At 45.1% G+C, this 18,148-nt stretch overlaps 1 protein-coding gene across 2 annotated transcripts in view; it reads left to right on the top strand.

Moving 5' to 3' along the window:
* The window catches only part of sfmbt2 (Scm like with four mbt domains 2), a 47,284-nt gene that overhangs the window by 25,665 nt on the left and 3,471 nt on the right, over positions 1-18,148 (top strand). For both annotated transcript variants that reach the window (XM_018747487.2, XM_018747488.2), the window contains 14 exons: positions 509-606; positions 2,232-2,333; positions 4,337-4,484; positions 4,760-4,842; positions 4,943-5,069; positions 10,230-10,343; positions 10,810-10,852; positions 11,340-11,407; positions 11,896-12,035; positions 12,216-12,325; positions 12,665-12,840; positions 13,965-14,134; positions 14,271-14,534; positions 14,624-14,752. In XM_018747487.2, coding sequence (XP_018603003.1) covers positions 509-606; positions 2,232-2,333; positions 4,337-4,484; positions 4,760-4,842; positions 4,943-5,069; positions 10,230-10,343; positions 10,810-10,852; positions 11,340-11,407; positions 11,896-12,035; positions 12,216-12,325; positions 12,665-12,840; positions 13,965-14,134; positions 14,271-14,534; positions 14,624-14,752 — 1,772 coding nt within the window. The remainder of the gene's footprint in view (positions 1-508; positions 607-2,231; positions 2,334-4,336; positions 4,485-4,759; positions 4,843-4,942; positions 5,070-10,229; positions 10,344-10,809; positions 10,853-11,339; positions 11,408-11,895; positions 12,036-12,215; positions 12,326-12,664; positions 12,841-13,964; positions 14,135-14,270; positions 14,535-14,623; positions 14,753-18,148) is intronic.

Below are 18,148 nucleotides of genomic sequence, written 5' to 3' on the forward strand. Positions count from 1 at the left end.
GGCTCTGTGAACAGTTAGCTTGAGTCATCAGTACTACCCGCTTAAAGGGGGTGGGCTTGTTTCATTCTCCTGACCTTTGAAGCTTTGCCTGTAGGCTTGCATTGTGGAGTTTGTCCTGTCACACTCTGTGTAGGCTTAGATTGTGCAGTTTGGTTTGAAAGCATGCACACACTAGAAGAACAGAAGCCATAAGCCTTTGAATCATTATGTTGCTTTGGCTAAAGGGAATAATAATTGGGGGAAAAAAAAAACACTACAGTAAATGAGTACTTAAGAATATAATTCTTCATCCATTTCAAAGAGTGATTTACTTGGGAGATGTATGTCACCATCCCAGGCACCTTCTGAGAATTTGGATTGTAAAGTTTTAACCAAAGTCATATGTACATTTTAACTCCTACAGTTTTTCTGTACCAAGAAATGGATTGTTTTTTTTTTTTCCCCTTTTGTTTATCATTAGCCCATATTGTAAGCCCACCTTAATATGGCCTTTTTCCCCACCCAACAGAGCTACGGGCTCTGAAGAGCACCTCTGAATGGCAGGAGACCCTCCAGCAAGCAAACACAGAAGCAGAACAGAACCCTCTGCCTTTGGAAGTGTTCAAGGTGAGGAGGTCACGGGAGCAACCAACAAATCTGTTTGTGTCTTCAGAAAGTGTGGCAAAGTATTGATATGACTTTTACCTTCTAACCTTTCACCCTCGTTTGACATTACAGTGAATCTGGCTCCCCCTCCTACCTCATCTTTTTGTCACCTTTCCTAAATGGGACTTCCTGTTTCCTCACCCATCCTATTACCCCTCCCCTCCATCCAGTATAAAATACTCTGTTGTTGTGGCATTGTCTACATCAGTGGGAGCTGTCTGTCTGTAAGCAGTGCTTTACTGTGATGAGGCCATGAGCCTTCTTTAAACTAAATGTCTGTTGACAGGTTCACTGCCACAGTTTATCTCTTGCTGACACCAATAGTGGATTGTGAAGCTCACTTCTCTATTTCAACAGGCTCATTCAGAGTAAAATATCTAGATTTGTGACACTTTGCCTCATATCTGCATAGGGTTTCAAGAGGTGGAGAAGGCAAAGAAGAATGCCTGCCCATGGCCTTGAAAGTGGGGTGTAATCAACAGAAAGCTGATACAGTTAGGCTGTCATTACACTGAGCACATTGTACCCAAGCCCAGCTTTGCTGGAAGTGGGACAGGGAGTTGGGGCAGAAATAGAACTGGTGAAAAAAGTTCTATTTCTGTTTGAAGTCACTGAAGTCTGGGTGTCAGTGAAGATGCAGTCATGCTGATAATTAATTTGTGGTCCCTGATGAAAACAACGCAAGTGAGACAAGCGGCTCCTAAAATGCTAAATGTCACCTTGAAGGAGATGGGGATAGATTCTTAAAAGATTATTCCTGTTAGTCTCCCAGCTCTTCATTTACACACAAAATAGCAGCGAAGCAGAACCATACTTAACTAGTGGACAGCTGTGTCCAGACAGGCCCAAACCCCTTTTTTTTTTTTTTTTTTATTTTTCCGGATTGCCCCTCTGGTGGCCGATATTTTAACACATTATAACTAAACAATAAATACAGTGTAAATGGACCTCATTAAATGTTTCACCCAGGTTACACTGTTGTGAAGAAGGACCAGAAAAACAGCACAGGCAGCAGAAAAGCAGTCTCCGTCAGCCTGAATTCTGATCCCTCCTCCTGTTACAGTCATTGACTCATCTTTGGATTATGGCTTGCCTGTGCATACAAAAAATATCCATTAAACAGTTTTAAAGTTGTTGCACTGTAACTAACATTTTCCACACAAACATTAATAAATAAGTTGAACAGTTGTTAAAGCTCTCCCACATTTCCCTTGGAGACGTTTTTCAGCAGTGTGAACAGTGTGAGTGTTTTTAATGTCTTTGTGTGGTAACTTTTTGCTTCGTAGCGCTCTTCACATAAGCAAAGAGCGTACTGGTGTTGCAGTCATTGATAAATGCACATCTGCTCCCAGAATACTTGAGTTAAGCAAACTGCTTTGAATGGCGTATGATTAATGCATTAGCTTCCCTCCCTGTGACATTAAAATCTTTAATCAGAATCGTGAGGTTTTAAATTGTTGTTTTATCTTGACTGAAGAAACGGTGCACTTTGGAAGTGTGTGTATTCATGTTGGTGTTTGCATATCTGTCTGTGTGAGTTGGTATATAACTGACTCTTGATGGCCTGACCTTGGTTTGTTTTCCAGGACCACGCAGATCTGCTGAAACACACGTTCAACACGGGGATGAAGTTGGAGATGGTGTCCCCTCGGGAACCATTTCATATCTATCCTGTGTCCGTGACCAAGGTGTGCACACCAAAGCCGAGTTTAGTCAGTTCAGGGCAGCATTGTATTGATCCAGTCAGTCTCCTATTACCTGTTCCATGATGATTTCAAGTCAGATGAACTACTTTTCCAAGAATGATCATGTTTCCTTTTTTCCAGCAAAAATGTTTAATAATTTTGCATTTAGAAATATTCAGTAATGGGTAAACCTGTATGCAGCCACTTGTGTAATGTATACAACTTCATATGGTGGAATGCAACAAATTAACTACTCTGGATTCACATGTCTGCATCCAAATCTTTCTGCTGATTTAGTTCAGTCATTGTATTTTTCTGTGAGATTTACATTTGGAGAAAAGCATCCTTCTAATGAATAAATGTATATGTAGAACAGTACAAATCTAACATGAACAAGCTTAAGGTGTGTGTGTGTTTGCTTATTTATGAGAACCCTAAAGTATGTGTGCAGAATCATTCTTCTGACCCAAAGGAACCTGATTGAGTCAATGAGCGGTCTGCTTTGGCTGAGATCATTCTTCACTCATTCTTTATAAATTGTCGGATACCAGTGCTGCTCAGTATTCAGTTCACAAGCTTTGCCTCTTAGGAATCTGTCTCTAGTTCTTTTCTGAAATGCTTCTGTTTTCATGACCTTCTTAATTGTCTTTTTGTAGGATTGTAAAAGTGTGCTTAATGCATTTTGTTGTAAATTCAATAACAGTTGTTTCTGTGGAACTGATGGAGTATTTTCCCAGTAGAGTTTCTGAAAGACGTTTGTTTTTTTAAGTCTCCAGCCTCTGTTTAGTCAGACTGGTCTTTGTTCCTGTTGTTCATCACAGCTGTAGGACTTGTTTTTCTCTCTAGGTGTTTTGCTACAAAACTTTTGAATGGTTGTTATTGTTTAACAGCTTCCTGGAACTTACAGTGAAGGAAGGGATTTTTTTTTTATGAGGAGTTCTTGAATGAGTCAGTCAGGGGTCTAATGAGACATGTGAGACAGGTAGGCAAAGCCTTAAATTGATGGGATCAAGTCTTGCCTTGTTGGTGATGTAAAATTTCCCATCCCATGTTCCTACATTTCATTTGTGGCACCACTTTTCATTTGATTCCTTTTTTCCTTTTTGCTACAGCTCTGTCAGCTAGCATGTTGTGCCACACGGTTGATGTCTTCTGCTCAAGACACAAGTGTAGGACACATTGCTTCCTACTTCATGCACCCCTCTGTCAAGCCTTCTTCTTTTTCTTGTTTTCTCACCCATTTCTCTTTCCCTCCCTTTGCCACTCCACCTCTATCTCCCATTCCTTCCTCACTTATTCTTTTCTCTTTCCTATAAACTTGTTACCTTGTCCTTGGCTCTGTCTTATTTTTCTTTTCTTCTTTCATTGCCCTGCCACATCTAGATTGTTTGTTTCACTGCTGCTTCCTTGACAATAGCTACTGCAGAACACAACCGAGGTCCTATAAATAAGTCCAGAGCAGGATTGTGTGTGTCCTTAGTCGTGCGCAGCCATGTCGCACTGTTTACAGAGCTTTCTATGCTTCGAGAGATTCCGCATGGTGTGCCTTTGGATTTCTGTACACTGAACAACCGTGACGATGCTCTTGGTTTCTCCTCTTTCACACAAACTGTGTTGGGAATAAATACTGCAAACAAACCAGTGATTACTTCTGCACTTAAAGCCTTTTATACATCAAGGCACAAGATATACAAGCAGTTCTAAAGGTTCTGTTTATAAAAGTGCATCTGGAATTGTGGAATAACTGCAGTATGATGGTGTCCTGGGTTTGAAGGGTCAGTAGGTAGGGCTTTTCCTTTGTGCTTTAGAGAGCTGTGCTCTGCTTCTGCTGTATTTGCTGTTTATTCTTCTCTAAGTGGATTGGATAGCTGTGAATTTGCCTACTTCGTAAATAAATGCAGGTTTCAGCAGTTGGAGATGCACTGTGGAATGACAGAGAAATGCGATGCTGGAAGTGATGCTTCTGTTCCTTTTCATTGCAGTAATATGAGTGCTTGTTTCTGTAGGTCTGGAGTGAATACTACTTCCAGGTGACAGAGGATGACCTCACTGGGGAGGGGACACCCTTCTTTGTGGCCTGCCATGCCCACTCTCCAGGGATCCTTCCCACACAGTGGTGCCTTAAGAATGGAGTGACTCTGGAGCGACCACGAGGTGCGACCCAAGCTCAGCCTAACTAGTTCACAGACTCTGCAGGGGGCACACATTGTTGCTTAGGAACAACTCAGCCTAATGTTAGGGCTTGGAAATTCTCTGACTTTTGAGATCCTAAGTGCAAATGTTCAAGTTGTACACGAGCTGTCTTACAGCAGCTCTCCCCGATGTGTGTGTGACCTCAGAACCTGTGTGCGTACATGTGTTCATATGTAGAGCCTGAGTTGTGTAAATGGCACTGCTGACCTGTATTACTTTGTGTTCCTCTGTGCCAGGCTACCCTGGCCAGGACTTTGACTGGGCTGATTACCTGAAGCAGAGCAGCACGGAGCCTGCCCCAGAAGCTTGCTTCCCAGAAGTAAGTGTTCTCTTAGTGTTCTCAGGAGGGTGTGTTGGTCCGTACCAAGGTCTGTGTGAGCTGCTATGGGCTCCTGGTGATATCTGTTGCTGATGTGCAGGTTAGACACAGCCGTGGTTTTGTCAAAGGCATGTGGCTGGAGGCTGTGAACCCACTGAGACCCTCCCAGATCTGTGTAGCCTCTGTCAGCCAGGTGAAGGGGAGGCTGCTGTGGCTCCACCTGGAAGGTAAGGTCCTGCTTCTAGTGGATGGGCTGTGTTCACTATGTACACTGCAGTTTCACACTGCTGCCTCATTGGGCTTTCATCTGTGTGGGTTGGGGATCCATCACACCAACCCTGTCTTGTCTGCTGTGTTTTCTTTTCTTGCCTTGTACTGTTATAGCATTCTGAATTGTTTGACATCTGAAGATGTGCTGAAAACATATAAGGTGCAACAATGTGTCTGGGGTACTCATCAGAAATCTTATATCACCCAGAAGGGAAGAATGAATACAGTATTGATTTTTTTTTTTTTTTTTTTTTGGTCTTTTGCTCCTCTTCTGAAAGTAATATCGTTGTATCCCTGAATATTTAGCTTTTAAGACTGATTTGGAATCCAATTTTTAGTACAATCACTCTCTGGTTCTCTGTAAATATTGTCATTCCTTCTAACGTTTGAATGCAAACAGTACTTCAGCTAGATAAATCATTCTTTTTAGTTACTTAAATGCAGTGCTATTTACTTGTGATGTTTTTATTACATCCATGTAACATAATTGCAAACCTTTACTGCTATTTAGGAGGCACGGTGGCACAGCGGGCTTGGCCAGATCCCGCTCTCTGGCGGGTCTGGGGTTCGAGTCCTGCTTGGGTTGCCTTGTGACAGACTGGTGTCCCATCCTGGGTGTTAATTATTGCTCTGGTACAACAATGTTTTGCATTCATTTGTAATGCAATTTTTGACACATTATTCTGGTAGCAGTTCACACTTGAGCACAATGCACTGTTTCATTTTGAAAACAAATTGCCTTTATTTATTTCTTATTTTGAGATGGGGGTGCGGTGGCGCAGTGGGTTGGACCCACGGTCCTGCTCTCCGGTGGGTCTGGGGTTTGAGTCCCGCTTGGGGTGCCTTGCGATGGACTGGCGTCCCGTCCTGGGTGTGTCCCCTCCCCCTCCAGCCTTACGCCCTGAGTTGCCGGGTTAGGCTCCGGTTTCCTGCGACCCCGTATGGGACCCGCAGTTCCGAAAGTGTGTGTGTGTGTATTTCTTATTTTGCTTAATTTATTGTTAATGAAAACTATTATACATATTAATTTAACTGATGCTTTTCTATGAAACAGTATTGTTTCCTAAACTTCTTATTATTTATCGACTATTTTTACAGCTATTGAGATAAAACTCCCAGAAACATAATGCAAAGTGGCCTTAACTTGCTTTAAAATGTTGTTTTATATCAAAAGATATAAATTCATCATCATATGGTTTTTTCCCACAGGGTCACAACATTTTAAAAGAATACTGCATAAAGTAATTATACAGTGTCAAAATGCAGATAATATACACTGAGAAATTACATGCAGTCTAGCATCAAAAAATATAAAAATTTAAATGAGTACAGTCTCTTCAACTCATCACTGGTCGACATAGCATGGTCAATTCCAGTATCAACCACTGACCTGTAATTTTCAGTATAAGGTCATGCATGTGATGTTTGCAATGCAAAAAAAAAAAAAAAAAAAATGTGAATAAACCTCTCAGACACTGGAGCAGCAGGTTAATCACACTTTTGGGGAGGCGGCCAGAATGCTTTTTCACTATGAATTTCACTGAGTTTCACTTTTTCTTGCTTTATAAGTTGTACTCTTTTCACATGGTGTAGTACTCAATTGTTGTACTGAGATTTGCGTTTCCATAAAACTCCCAGAAGACAACACAAAAATTGTGGCCCTGGAAAGTATTGCAGAATGTTTTAAAAAAGCATGCAACACATTTTAATCATCTGAAAAAAATAACATCCTTAGTCAAATTAAATGCAAAAGGAACTGTATGCGATATTATCTCCCTTTCATTTCTGCCACATCACACAGTACAAGAGCACAGGCGGAGCATGCTTTAGTTCTGTCAGCAGAATGAAATATTTTTATTACGAACACAATTGGACGCATACAGGTACTGTAGGTTATGTCAAAAAGTTAGGCAAACAGGCAATAGAAACAGCCAAGCACATTTCTTTAAATGACTCCCACTGCAAAATCTTTACGGGTTTTGCTGAGACAGGATGTTTTGTGGAGTTAATGATCTCGCTGAGGGCGGACACTTGTGGATTGGACCATCTTGCTGAAGGAGGATGTTTGTGGTGAAGCGGCTGACAGCTTGCAGTGAGTAACCCCTGAGAATGGCAGGAGAGCTCAGACAGGAAGCTTGGGTAGAGTGGGGGGTTGTAGTCAAGGAATAAAGTGCATCTGCTCAGTGGGGCATCAAAACACTGTTGAAACCAGGTTGCCAAAGAATCACATGGAGCTGGTTCTCCTTTGCTTGGTAACCATGTTCTGGTGCAGTAGACTAATGGCCCCTTTTCTTCTTTCGGTAGGGTTTATAAATGGTCTGGGTGGTGCGGCGGGTTTGGCTGGGTTCGGCTGGGTTCTGCTCTCTGGCGGGTCTGGGGTTCGAGTCCTGCTTGGAGTGCCTTGCAGCGGACTGGCACCCCGTCCTGGGTGTGCCCCCCCCCCCCCCGAGCCTCGCGCCCTGCATTACCGGGTTAGGCTTTGGCTTGCTGCGACTCCGCCTGGGACAAGTGGTTTCAGACTGTGTGTGTATAAATGGTCTGGCTTCAATGATGGGAAAACTTGTGGTCCGGGCAAGAAGGGACCTATGCAACGCAACAGCAAAAACACTACATCTCAGGCACTAGCATGGGGCGGAATTCAGTAGTGAACAGTAAATCAGATGTAGTTCGTTGTGAGGATTAAACATTTTACAAAAGAAAGAATAAAATATCCCTGAAAGCTTTCAGCTTCCTCGTTTTATGTGGACTCCAGAGCAGTCACATGGTGTTCGATGAAACAAGTCAAGTTTGTGGTGTGTCCTTGTGCTTGTTTTCCCAGCACACAACAAAACTAACATCCCTTTCCCCTATTTTGATGCGTGCAGGAACAGCTTCTTGATATCCCTGCAAGCAGTTATAGTACAATATTGCTTATTTATGTTTTAGTGCTTATGCAACCCTGTGCAGGATAAACATTAGTGGTGTACATTTTAAATACTTATCCCTCTCGTAGAGACATTCTTTGCATAGATATTCACTTATGTCTGCGTTTTATATAAACGCAGTGTTTTGTTATCCTTTGCACATCCTTATTTTCAAATTGTGTGGTGAGCGAAACAGTGGTGTGATAACTATAGTTTACCGTACAACATAATTTTGAGCCTTTTCCGTACTTGTTTTTGATACATTACATCTTACTTGAAGTCTTCAGTTCAGCACGTGATAATGATCAGATAATTAATATCGACCTGATAATTATTATAATCTATGGCCATGGTTTGCTGTTGTTTCCATTCCCCTTTTTGACAAATTGTCTGTCTGGACAGCATTGCAACATGCCATCTTCAATTTTGTCTGTTTCACATATATAAACTGCTAACAAATAGCCTGTTAAATATTTGTTTTGCCCTGCTGATTTCAGGTAATTGTGAAAATTGTCATGGAAATTGCACACAGGTGGCTGAATAATTAAAACACCCAGTTCAGCTGCATCAAAATACATAGACATCTTTTGAAATTTGATATTAGCAGCTACTGTTTTGATAAGGAGGACAGTAAAAGAACATTACAATAACATTACACACACACATTTTCGGAACCGCTTGTCCCATACGGGGTCCTGGGGAACCGGAGCCTACCCGGTAACACAGGGCGTATGGCCAGAAGGGGAGGGGACACACCCAGGACGGGACGCCAGTCCGCCACAAGGCACCCCAAGCGGGACCCAGTCCAACCTACTGCGCCACCGCGCCCCCTGTTATCAGTAACATTACATACTAACATAAGAACTTTTAATAATATTAGAAATAATATATATGAAAGAATCATAGAATTTTATATTTTAGTTGTAACAGCATGTGTATATTGAGTGAATTTTCTTTTTCCATTGCCCTTTTGCACTTGTAATGAATTATTTTTTTCTATAAGAAAAAATGGGAACAGGCTCTTTGCTATCTGAAACCCAGGCCTTATGGATGGATTTTCAAGCAATTCTTGGATTTAGGAATAGCTATATGTTTAACTATATATTGTTTGTTCACTTTGGTAAAAAAACATATAAATTCAATATTGAGTACAGTGTACATTCACACACATTTTCAGAACCGCTTGTCCCTTACGGGGTCACGGGGAACCGGAGCCTACCCGGCAACACAGGGCGTAAGGCCGGAGGGGGAAGGGGACACACCCAGGACGGGACGCCAGTCCGTCACAAGGCACCCCAAGCGGGATTCGAACCCCAGACCCACCGGAGAGCAGGACTGCGGTCCAACCCACTGCGCCACCGCACTCCCTCCAGTGTACATTCATTTCTTACTAAATAAGCTCTTGTTTGTTCACATGACATAAATGTTTGAGACAAAACGAAACAATCCTTGAACTGCCACATTATCTGAAGCAGTTTTTTTTTTTTTTTTTTAAAGCTTCCTCCACATTTTCAAAAGCAGTTACCCCTCCCCAAAAATCAACTAACTCAGGTGTGTGGGTTTTAATAAAAGGCTGTAGAACAGTGAGAATAGTTTCCCTTTGATTCACTTCTGTATGTATTAATGAAGTACAGGGTCAGTGTATATTTTTCAAAGAACTTAATGTTTTTGTACGCATTTTCAACTGGTTGTTTACTATACTATGATAAATTTTGGGGTCTTTGTTCTACATAAAGGCTGGATTGTGAAAGATAACTTGTGCAGCCTCTATAAGATCAGGAGAACCATTTTGGAAGTTATTTGTTAGCTCTTTGGGCTCTTGGATGTGTTCATCATTTGAGACAGGCTGTTAGTTGAGATTCCAGGGTGCCAGCTTAGGAGATGCCCTTGCATTGTGTACTGTATGCTTGTATGACTGTGCTGGGTCTGCCAGCAGCAAGTATAAATTAATTGCTGTTGTGTCCCGGAGAAGCGCATACATTTTCTAGGGAAGGAGTCCCATGATATTGGAGCCCAATTTTTCAACAAAAATATTTTTTTATGCTTCTGACCAGATAGCTAATTACCTGAGTTTCCACAGAGGGTTTTTTATTTTAGGAGTTATGGTTGTGCAATATTGTGGAGTGGTGGGGAAAAGGGCTCAGAGGTCAGGATTTGGGCAGGTGGGAGCAATCCGTGGTTACAGGATGTCAGTGCCTCCTCTGTTTCCCACAGGCCTGGCCACTGCGCTGCCTGACTACATTGTAGATGTGGAGTCCATGGATATCTTCCCCCTGGGGTGGTGTCAGGCCAATGGCTACCCCCTCACCCCTCCGCACAAACCTGTCTGTACGTATTGAACTATGGGATGTTGCCTGTGGCCTGCTTGTGCGTGACAGAACTTAATGCAGTGCTAGGGTTGGAATTGGGGAGAGTCATCTGTCCACACACAGACATCTATGGTGCTTTGGCGCTGGTGAAGGCGCATGCTGTACAAGAATGCGCTCTAGTGATTAATGAGAATGCTAGTGATGCTATACTTTGTTAGATGCACAAATTAAATAGCCTTTTTCCATAATAGCTATGCCATTTATTCTGGGTATGAGCATCAACTAAATTCATCTATAACAAATATAGAAAAGCTTGAAACAAAGTGAAGTTTGATGTGATTCTGTGCTAGTGGTTTTTACTGTTTTTTTTTTTTTTTTTTTTTATAAAAAAACCATCAAATGTGGGATCCTCAGTTTTACCCATTTGCTCTTAATGAGGATCCTTGAGTTAGGTGAGCAGGTGTAAGTGTTTGCCTGTGTTACAGGTCAGAACCATAAGAAGATTGCGGTGGTGCAGCCGGAAAAACAGTAAGTTTGGATTTTGCCCCCATTGTTCACTGACATCATAAACGGAGCCTTTGGCTAAGTGATCACAGCACCTCTTCTTCTGTTTCTGCTGGGGCCTAAAGCCATTGTGATTGCATTTCTCTCTCCCCTGAGATTTGGCCCAGTTCACCCTCTCACTCTTTTGCTCTCTTTCTCAGCTATACCAGCAGCAATTGCCTGTTTACCTGAGTACTGCATTTACTGGAAAATAGATTCCTTCCTTCTGTGACTTTTTAAACCATGTGGCTGATGCCTAAAGAATTTCACAACCTCTTTCCTCAGAACATACACACAGCAGTGTATAGAGTGTATTTCCAGAAACTGGGATCTCAAGTTTCAACCTTTAATGCCTTTTTCCCCAATTCAAGTGTTCTGCTTTTATAAAGTGGTTGTTGGACTGTTGATAAAATATTGATGTTAGTATCATTACTGTCTACTAGGCGCTGACAACATTTTTTCCATTTTGCAGGTCGGTTCCAGCACAGCCAGTGGAGAACAGCCTTCCAGGGCTGTGTCCTACCCAAGCTCAGGATGCAGGTAAGGGGTCTCATGAGAAACTCTCAAAAGAAAACCTTCATGTCTGTGGGCTGCAGTGATACAGTAGGTTTATATGTGGGAGAAAGCAAGTGGGCCCTTGTATCAGGTATATAGTCCTCCATGAGGGAAGTGTAATTTTTAAATGTTTTTAAATCATTTATCATACCCACCCAGCTATGAACGATGTCCTCTTCAGATACTGCAGTCTCATTGATATTTATGCACTTGTTAATTAAAAAGATAAGCCTTTGCAAGAACCCTCTACAGTGATGCAATTTGCCACAGGGTGGTAACAATTGTTAATGTGACACTGAATTACAAAACAGGAGCTGAAGAACCATGTTGTAAATACATCCTAAAGCTGTTGTGTAAACTGAGTCATTATTTTCTAAAAGAAATGGTGCAACTGGAGAATTATCACTGCCTTCTCTGGCACTCTCTTGATGAGGAACTCTCATGATACTTTTTTGTTCCCCATCTCCTTGCAGGCTCTGCCAATGGGAAGTATTGCTGCTCACAGATTTTTGTCAACCACCGGTGCTTCTCAGGGCCTTACCTAAACAAGGGGCGGATCGCTGAGTTACCACAGGCTGTTGGCCCGGGCAAGTGTACTCTGGTCCTGAAGGAGGTTGGTGTTGCTAGAGTCATAGGGGTAGGGGTATGTGTATGTGCATGAGAACAGTAACTTCATCCCGGGTGCCCTGCTATTATTCAGCCATACATACAATCTATGTGTCTCATGGGATTCATGACTATACAATGTAGCTTGTAAGTGGTTAAAGCACAAGTTTTTCTCTCAATGCTATAGGTACTCAGTATGCTGATCAATGCAGCATACAAGCCAGGGCGTGTTTTGAGGGAGCTACAGCTCGTGGAAGACCCTCATTGGAACTTTCAGGAGGAAACGCTGAAAGCCAAGTGAGCCCAACCCTCCAACCGCATGCATAGTCCACTATAGTACAGGCACTCATTAAGATTAATCCCTTATACCCCAGAAATGTCCCAAACAGGGACAGACTTTCTTTAGAGCTTCTGTGTTCCTGTGGTTGTTGATGTGATGCAGTGATTGGAGACACTTTTAGAGCCTCTGGTCCTGTTGACTCCTGGCTATTGTTTGAGGACTGTCCAGTGTACACAGATAAAAAGACAAATGAAAATTAAGCACTTAAATGGTTGAAGAGAGTGTCAGTGCTGGAATCACATGTCATATGTGGAATCGCCACTGTGCATTTAACATGTTTCTGGCATACTCTGCAGGTACAAGGGGAAAACATACAGGTCAACCATCAGGATTGTGAGAAGGTCGGATCAGGTGTCGGACTTCTGTCGAAAAGTCTGCCTAAAGCTACAATGCTGTCCAAACCTGTTTAGCCCCCTGCTGATCACCGACAAGTGCCCTGAAAACTGCTCTGTGCACACTAAGACCAAATACAGTGAGTATACCAACCAAGATACAAAGTTGGCATGAGAAATAAGAAAATTATACAATAAGCGTTAAGTGTAAGTCACTTTGGTGAATAAGGTGTGTGGGCTCATAACAGTACATAGAGTTCACTAGAAGTTGCTTTGGAGAAAAGAATCTGCTAAATACATAAATGTAAATGTAATAAAATCTGTAAATCTCTAAGCAGAAATGTGTTTTTTTTTTTTTTTTTATTATTTTTTTTTTTTTAAATCGGGCAATAAAAACTGGGTACACAAAGGCATGTGACCCATGTCCCAAGGTGAACTGACATTAAAATTCATTTGTTGCTCTTTGACATGTCACTGGAACCCCATTGCCGGAGGGAGTGCATCCATTCTTGGGGGTGATTGAATTTGCTTCATCTAGTCAGTGAGAACATGGTGCAAATGTTGGCAAGTACCACGTTTGCACCTGTTGATAGAAATAAGTCTCCTAAGAAAATCAGTATATTCAGTGATCCTGTTAAATGAATACTTATAGATCATATCCTTTAACTTGCCTCCTTTCAGAGAGGGTTAATCCCAGAGCAGAAGTTGACTGCTTCTGCACAAAGCTGTCTGACTGAAAACTAAATGTGGTTAGTTTGGGGTGTAATTTCCTACACCCACACCAAAGCTAAATACAACATAGGTATGAAGACAAAGCTCAACATATGTGCACTGCACCCTTTTGTAAATCTGCAGTGCTCACATTTTTTGGGGAGGTACTTCTACTGTATGTAAATCATCCTGCTACTTTTCTGTATGGTGGAGATGTCACTTTACTCTGTGACGTATGACAAATGGTAGGCTGACTCCAGAATTCAAGTCTAGTTTTCTTTTTTTTTAAATATACATCTGTGCAGCGTTTTTATTACAGGCTACACGGGTTGTTTTTGTTCAAATGGAGAATAACAAATTTGTGTTCATTGATTTTCTTGATAGTGGGGAAGCTGAATAATGATGTCCATTTTAACTTAAATATTTCACAAAGCCCCTCCTGGGCAGTTTGTCTTTTTGAAGCAAAGCATTTAGCTAAAAAATGTCTAATGTAGTTTGGCTTTTGGTGCTGCACTGTGATGTTGCTGAGCTCTGGTCTCCCTTGGGTTTAAAGCCTATTACTATGGTAAGAAGAAGAAAGTGGGCCTCACATCAGTGGGAGAGGCTTCTCCAGACAGCATGATCTCTAAGCCTGCACGCCGCAGAAAGAAGCGCAAGTCCATTTTTGTCCAGAAGAAGCGTCGGTCATCTGCAGTAGACTACACTCCTGCAGGGTCACCTCAGGTCAGCCATTCCCATCCCTTCTCTGACTTCCAAAAGTGGTGGGAACAATCTGATATCCTCTAACTGCTGCTGTTGTGAGCATGGTATATTTTTGATCTGTGGTCGCCGATTCCTCTGCATGGTATGCTCTTTGTAGGACAGTGAAGAGGATGATGACAATGGTGAGGACCAGTCAGGCAGTGAGGAAGGGACCAGCTCAGAGCCTCGGGGGGACCACACTGACACTTCATCCGTTGAGGTGGCAGCCAGCAGCCGCCCACGCAGAGCTGTTACACTCCGCAGAAACACTGACTCTGGGGTCACTGGGGGTCCAGATAAAGCTCGCCGTAAGAGGACGACTCGCTCTCTGTCTTATACAGAGAGTACGAAGTACCACCCTGCCAAGCGGCATGTCACCAAGGTACGAGAGATGCCAGCATCTGAAACCCTGAAAGAGGTGTATCTGGCCATTGTCTCAACTCTCTCAATCCATCTCCCATGGTTCCACAGGTAGAGAGCTGTGAAGAGGAAGACAAGTTGGTTCTGGACAGTAACCCCCTGGAGTGGACAGTTGCAGATGTGGTCCAGTTCATTCGCTCCACCGATTGTGCCCCACTTGCTAAAATATTCCAGGAGCAGGTAGGCCACTTTTTTTTTTTTTTTTTTTTTTTGTAGTTGGTTTAACCCTCAACAATGTGAAGCTTCTGAAGTGTAGTGTGACGTGGCTTGTGTATACTGATGATCCTTCACTTACGACAAGGTTTGGTTCCAACGTCATAAGTCGACTTCACTGTAAGCAGAAAATTCCCTTGTACTCTATTGTATGGACCATTAGGAAATGGAAATAGTTCCATCCATCTTCCTCCGCTATCCGGGGCCGGGTCGCGGGGGCAGCAGTCCGAGCAGAGTCCTCCAGGCTTCCCTCTCCCCGCACACCTCCTCCAGTTCCCCTGGGGAAACCCCAAGGCGTTCCCAGGCCAGCTGGGAGACAGTCTCTCCAACGTGTCCTGGGTCTGCCCCGAGGCCTCCTCTCAGTGGGACATGCCCGGAACACCTCACCAGGGAGGCGTCTAGGAGGCATCCGGAACAGATGTATGAGATCGTGGATACAAGCGGCAGAAATGAGTTTCATCCGCAGAGTTCATGACCATAGGCATGGGTAGGAACGTAGATTTCGCCTTACGGCTCAGCTCCCTCTTCACCACAACAGACCGGTGCAATGACCTGCGGACGCCGCACCGATCCGTCCGTCGACCTGCTGCTCCATTTTTCCCTCACTCGTGAACAAGACCCCGAGATACTTAAACTCCTCCACTTGAGGGAGCGGCTCCCCCTTAACCCGGAGGGGGCAATCCACCTTTTTCCGACTGAGAACCATGGCCTCGGATTTGGAGGTGCTGATTCTCATCCCCGCCGCTTCGCACTCGGCTGCAAACCTCCCCAGTGCACGCTGCAAGTCTTGGTTTGATGAAGCCAACAGGACCACATCGTCCGCAAAAAGCAGAGACGAGATCCTGCGGCCACCAAAACAGACACCCTCCGTTCCCTGGCTGGGCCTAGAAATTCTGTCCATGAAGATAATGAACAGAATCGGTGACAAAGGGCAGCCCTGGCGGAGTCCAACATGCACCGGGAACAGGTCTGACTTACTGCCGGCAATGCGAACCAAGCTCCTGCTCTGTTCATACAGGGAACGAACAGCTTGTAAGCAGCGAGCCCCGAACCCCATAATCCCGAAGTACCTCCCACAGGATGCCACGAGGGACACGGTCGAATGCCTTCTACAGGTCCACAAAACACATATGGACTGGTTGGGCAAACTCCCACGAACCCTCCAACACCCTAGTGAGGGTATAGAGCTGGTCCAGTGTTCCACGGCCAGGTCGAAAACCGCATTGCTCCTCCTGAATCCGAGGTTCGACTATCGATCGGATTCTCCTTTCCAGTACCCTGGCATAGACTTTCCCAGGGAGGCTAAGGAGTGTGATCCCCCTATAGTTGGAACACAATCTCCGGTCCCCCTTCTTAAAAAGAGGGACCACCACCCCGGTCTGCCAGTCCAGAGGCACCGTTCCCGAGCTCCACGCAATGCTGCAGAGGCGTGTCAGCCAAGACAGCCCCACAACATCCAGAGACTTGAGAAACTCGGGGCGGATCTCATCCACCCCCGGAGCCTTTCCACCGAGGAGTTTTTTGACTACCTCAGCAACTTCGGCCAGGGTAATGGACGAGTCCCCCTCCAAGTCCCCAGCCTCAGCTTCCTCTATGGAAGGCGTGTCGGAGGGATTAAGGAGATCCTCAAAGTACTCCTTCCACCGCCCGAGGACATCCTCAGCTGAGGTCAGCAACACACCACTTCCACTGTAAACAGTGTTTGTGGAACACCGCTTCCCCCCTCTGAGTCGCCGGACGGTTTGCCAGAATCTCTTTGAGGCCGACCGAAAGTCTTCCTCCATGGCCTCACCAAACTCCTCCCAAGCCCAAGTTTTTGCCGCGGCGACTGCCAGAGCCGTGTTTCGTTTGGCCCGTCGGTACCCGTCAGCTGCTTCAGGGGTCCCATGAGCCAGCCAGGCCCGATAGAACTCCTTCTTCAGCTTGACGGCATCCCTTACCTCCAGTGTCCACCACCATGTTCGGGGATTGCCGCCACGACAGGCGCCGGAGCCCTTATGGCTACAGCTCTGAACCGCCACCCCGACAATGGAGGCGTGGAACACAACCCATTCAGACTCAATGTCCCCCGCCTCCCTCGGGTCCTGGTTGAAGCTCTGTCGGAGGTGGGAGTTGAAGACCTCTCTGACAGGGGCCTCCGCCAAATGTTCCCAACAGACCCTCACTATATACGTTTGGGCCTGCCAGGTCTGTCCAGCTTTTTCCCCCGCCATCGAATCCAACTCACCACCAGGTGGTGATCAGTTGACAGCTCAGTCCCTCTCTTCACCCAAGTGTCCAAGACATATGGCCGAAGATCAGAAGAAACGACTACAAAGTCGATCATCGACCTCCGACCTAGGGTGTCCTGGTGCCAAGTGCACTGATGGACACCCTTATGCATGAACATGGTGTTCGTTATGGATAAACCGTGACTAGCACAGAAATCCAATAACAACTCACTGCTCGGGTTCAGATCAGGGAGGCCGTTCCTCCCAATCACGCCCCTCCAGCTGTCACTGTCACTGCCCACGTGGACGTTAAAGTCCCCCAGTAGAATGACAGAGTCCCCAGTGGGAGCGCTTTCCAGCACTTCCTCCAGGGACTCCAAAAAGGCCGGGTACTCTACACTGCCGCTAGGCCCATAAGCACAAATGACAGTGAGAGACCGTTCCCTGACCCGAAGGCGCGGGGAGATGACGCTCTCATTCACCGGGATAGACTTCAACACATGGCGGCTAAACTGGGGGGCTATTAAAAAGCCCACACCTGCCCGCCGCCTCTCACCCTGGGCAACGCCAGAATAGTGGAGAGTCCACCCTTGGTCGAGAAGAGTGGTTCCAGAACCCAAGCTGTGAGTGGAAGTGAGCCCAACTATATCTAGACGGTATCTCTCAACCTCCCGTACCAGCTCAGGTTCCTTCCCCGCCAGTGAGGTGACATTCCAAGTCCCAAAAACCAGAGTTGGCGCCTGAGGTTTGGGTCGGCCAGGCACTCGGCCCTGACCACTGCCCAAATCACAATGCACCAGCCCGTTACGGTCTCTCCGGCAGGTGGTGAGCCTGCCGAAGAGCGGCTCCATGTCATGGCTTCGGGCTAAGCCCCACCAGGCCCCGTGGGCATAGACCTGGCCACCAGGTGCTCGCATGCGAGCCCCCCCCCCCCCGCAGGCCTGGCTCCAGGGTGGGGCCCCGGTGACCTCATACCGGGCGGGGTAAATGAAAGCCTTGGTTTTAGTTTCTTCATAAGGGGCTTTTGAACCGCGCTTTGTCTCGTCTGTCATCCAGGACCTGTTTGCCATGGGAGACCCTACCAGGGGCATATAGCCCCAGGCAACATAGCTCCTGGAGTCATTCAGGCACTCAAACCCCTCCACCACGGTAA

This window comes from Scleropages formosus, chromosome 2, assembly GCF_900964775.1.
Source record: "Scleropages formosus chromosome 2, fSclFor1.1, whole genome shotgun sequence".
In the NCBI taxonomy this organism is placed as follows: Eukaryota; Metazoa; Chordata; class Actinopteri; order Osteoglossiformes; family Osteoglossidae; genus Scleropages; species Scleropages formosus.